Below are 4,181 nucleotides of genomic sequence, written 5' to 3'. Positions count from 1 at the left end.
AATAAAACATAATAATACAAGGAATGAGCATGGAGAAATTTAGAACAATATGTCTCAGATCACTTTGAAATATAATGGTAACTGGATAAAGACACAGAAAGGCACATTTTTTTCTCAAATGTGCAAGAATCAATGAATGTGAGAGGGGGGAATGATTCAGTTGGTAGACGGATAGAGAAAGGGTGGAAGCAGCAGATACTAAGTTCCAGTCCCAATCTTGGATGAAATATAAAAAAGAATAAAATCAGTGCAATATTTACCTTGCAGTCAACTGAAAATGGTAGAATAGTACTTCTTGGGATTTGAAATATATTTTGTTTCTGGTTATAAACTTCACAGGATGAAAATCGAGTGATTGCACAGTAACTCATTTATCATTTAATAGAAAGATACTATATTAAAAACAAAAGTTAGAGAAGTAAATATTAATTAAAAATAGCTATTATTAATTGAAAATACCAAGAAGAAACACTTCATTCATGTATAATAAAAGTGCTGTTATGAAGTTGAATATACCATTGTTTCCTCTAAAAGATTTTTTCGACTGAAAACTAATTTATAAAGGGACTTACAGTGACAGAAAGCAGGAGATACATTAGAGGGGAATCCTGCGAATTAAAGAGATACTGTTTAAACATTAACTCTAAATTTGGGTTTGAAATGGCACAAGTTGTATGCAATAGTAACTAGGGACGCTTGGTGGCGCTGCAGGCTAAGGATGAGAAGAATCAGCTCTGCCAATACCCAGAGCGCCATTAAGCTGACAATCAGAAATCTAGTCCTTAGAAGAAGGACGCATTTGCGTGAGATCTAGAGGACAGATCTTTAGGAAAGGCGTGCTTCTAAGAATAAGTCACTGAGTAAGATTTAATTGGAGATTATTGGGGGGAAAATCACCCGAGTGGATTGTGCGCGGAGTTGAAGACACTGCACCTTGAGGAACAGGGTCTGAACAATGGAGACAGCGCTAGCAAAAACGCCAGAGAAAAGGCAAGTTGCTTTTCTTGTTATGCTACTGCTTGTGTGGGCATGTGGTTGTGAGACAATTACATATTCCGTTCCAGAAGAAACGGAAAGCGGCTACTTTGTGGCCAACTTGGCCAAAGATCTGGGGCTCAGGGTGGGGGAGCTGGCCATTCGCAGCGCGCGAATCCATTACAAAGGAAACAAACAGCTCCTGCAGCTTGATGTAAAGACAGGCAATTTGCTTCTGTGTGAAAAACTGGACCGGGAGGTGCTGTGCGGGGCGACAGAACCCTGTCTATTGCATTTCCAAGTCTTACTGGAAGACCCAGTGCAGATTTTTCAAGCTGATTTGCACCTCACAGATGTAAATGACCATTCTCCGGAGTTCCCAGAGAGGGAAATGCTCCTAAAGATTCCGGAGAGCGCCCAGCCAGGCACAGTGTTCGCTCTGAAAACAGCGCAGGACCTCGACATAGGAAGCAACACTGTCCAGAATTACACACTCAGCCCCAACCTCCATTTTCATGTGGTTACATATAATCGCGGAGAGGGCAGGAAGTACCCAGAGCTGATACTGGATCAGGCGCTGGACCGGGAGGAGCAGGCTGAGCTCAGCCTCACTCTGACTGCGCTGGATGGAGGGGCTCCGCCCAGGTCAGGGACCGCCACAGTGCGTATTGAAGTGGTGGACAGCAATGATAACGCCCCTGAATTTTCACAGTCGCTGTATGAGGCGCAGGTTCCTGAGAACAGCCCGCTTGATGCTGTGGTGGTCATAGTCTCTGCTCGAGATTTAGATGCTGGACTGTATGGGAGTGTGACCTATGCTCTACTTCAAGGAGATGGAGTTTCCCAGCCATTTGTAATAGACAAAATGACAGGAGAAATAAGTCTTAAAAGAACGTTGGATTTCGAAGTGACTCCATATTATAGCATGGAGATTGTAGCCACCGATGGCGGGGCCCTCTCAGGAAAATGCACTGTGGCCATACAAGTGTTGGACGTGAATGACAACGCCCCAGAATTGACCATGTCATCGCTCAAGAATTTTATCCCAGAAAATTCACCAGAGACTGTTGTTGCCATTTTCAGTGTATCTGATGCAGATTCCGGGGACAACGGAAAGATGATTTGCTCCATCTCAAACCATCTCCCCTTCCTTTTAAAGTCAACATTTGAGAACTTTTACACCTTGGTAACAGAAAGAGCATTAGACAGAGAGGAAAGAGATGAATATAACATCACGATCACGGTCACGGACCTGGGCACGCCCAGGCTGCAGACCCAGCACAGCCTCCGCGTGCAGGTGTCGGACGTGAACGACAACGCCCCGGAATTCTCACAGTCGTCCTACACCCTGCGGGTCCGCGAGAACAACAGCCCCGCCCTGCACATCGGCACCATCCGTGCCACGGACAGGGACGCGGGCAGCAACGCCCAGCTCAGCTACTCGCTGCTGCCCGGCCCGCAGCCCGGGCCCGACGCGGCGGCGCTGCTGTCCATCCACGCCGACAGCGGGCAGCTGTTCGCCCTCAGGGCGCTGGACTACGAGGCCCTGCAGGCGTTCGAGGTGCGCGTGCGCGCCACCGACCAAGGCTCGCCCGCGCTCAGCAGCCAGGCGCTGGTGCGCGTGCAGGTGCTGGACGCCAACGACAACTCGCCCTTCGTGCTGTACCCGCTGCAGAACGCGTCCGCGCCCGTCACCGAGCTGCTGCCCAGGGCGGCCGAGCCGGGCTACCTGCTGAGCAAGGTGGTGGCGGTGGACCGCGACTCGGGCCAGAACGCCTGGCTGTCGTTCCAGCTGCTCAAGGCCACGGAGCCCGGGCTGTTCGGCGTGGGGCCGCACAATGGCGAGGTGCGCACCGCCAGGCCGCTGAGCGAGCGCGACGCGCCCAGGCACAGGCTGCTGCTGCTGGTGCGGGACAATGGCGAGCCTCCGCGCTCTGCCAGCGTCACTCTGCACGTGCTGCTGGTGGAAGGCTTCTCTCAGTCCTACCTGCCTCTGCCCGACGCCCCGCCCCAGCGCGCGCCGCCCGACCGCCTCACTGCTTACCTGGTGGTGGCGCTGGCCGCCGTGTCCTCGCTCTTCCTCTTGTCCCTGCTGCTCTTTGTGGCCCTCAGGCTGTGCAGGAGGCGCAGTGGCCCAGGCTCCCTGGGGGGCGGCTCGCTGCCTGAACCCCACTTTCCTGGACACCTGGTGGACGTGAGTGGCGCGGGGACGCTGTCGCAGAGCTACCAGTATGAGGTGTGTCTGCAGGGAGGGTCTGGGGACAGTGGGCTCAACTTCCTGAAGCCAGTATTACCCAACCTTCCTCCCCAGGATTCAGGTGTAGAAACAGTAAACAGTGCTCTCTTCCGGAATAATTTCGGATTCTCTTAAATAATTGATTACAAGATAATGATGTCCCTATTCTAAGGTAGTTCTACAATTCTCTTTAATTTTTTTTTTTTTAGAAAACTTCACTGTCAGTAGATTTCAATTTCACAGTCGACTGGATTTGTGTGTTGTAGTTGCATCCATTCCTGAAAACCGAAACCTTGCATTTTTCCATGTGTTCACTTGTCATTCCAACCTCATGCACACAGTTGGTTTTCCTGAATATTTTGTTTTCCACTGTTAGTTTTTGTGATGAGATGTATTAATAAAACTAAGATGTTAATTTTATTTTCTATGCATTCTAATCATTTAATTTAATCACAGTGAAGTATATATCTTGCTAAATTGAGAAAAGTTGTTTTCCTTCTATCTTTTCTTTCATTGTTTTGGTCATTAATGGGGCTTGAATTTGTGGTGTGGGAACTGTTCTCCGAGGCTTTTGCTCAGGTTCTGCACCCTTCCAGTTTTAGAATCAGTGCCACTTCTGGTTTTCTGGTGCTTAGTTGGACATAAGAATTGAACCGGGATACTGGGATCTCAGCTTTCTGAATAACTGGAATCAGAGGAGTGAGCCACTTGTACCTGGCCATTTTCTTACCTATACATATTGTCGACAGAATTTGTCTGTTATGAAATCAAATATATAACATGAGATATGTATTATGCAATCAAATATATAAAACGTGAGATAAAATGGAGCCACGTTCTATTGTGTTTTTTCCAGGTCTATTTTCACATAAAATTTGCAAGAAGTCTTTTCTTGGGCATTGAACTCAGGTTCTGGGTGCTAACCCTGAGCTTTTTTGTGCAAGGCTAGTGCTCTACTACTTGAGTCACA

The 4,181-nt window shown here is 48.4% G+C and overlaps 1 protein-coding gene across 1 annotated transcript; it reads left to right on the top strand.

Moving 5' to 3' along the window:
• The first annotated feature begins 692 nt into the window (after positions 1-692).
• Positions 693-3,941, top strand: LOC150063993 (protocadherin beta-5-like). The gene has a single exon (XM_090331370.1). The coding sequence runs from the start codon at positions 956-958 to the stop codon at positions 3,344-3,346; it is 2,391 nt and encodes a 796-aa protein (XP_090187496.1). The 5' UTR covers positions 693-955; the 3' UTR covers positions 3,347-3,941.
• The last annotated feature ends 240 nt before the right edge of the window (positions 3,942-4,181 follow it).

This window comes from Megascapheus bottae, chromosome 4 (assembly GCF_031878675.1).
Source record: "Megascapheus bottae isolate mThoBot1 chromosome 4, mThoBot2.hap1, whole genome shotgun sequence".
In the NCBI taxonomy this organism is placed as follows: domain Eukaryota; kingdom Metazoa; phylum Chordata; class Mammalia; order Rodentia; family Geomyidae; genus Megascapheus; species Megascapheus bottae.
The sequence above is the reverse complement of the archived record's forward strand: the minus strand, read 5'-3'. Positions and strand labels throughout refer to the sequence as shown.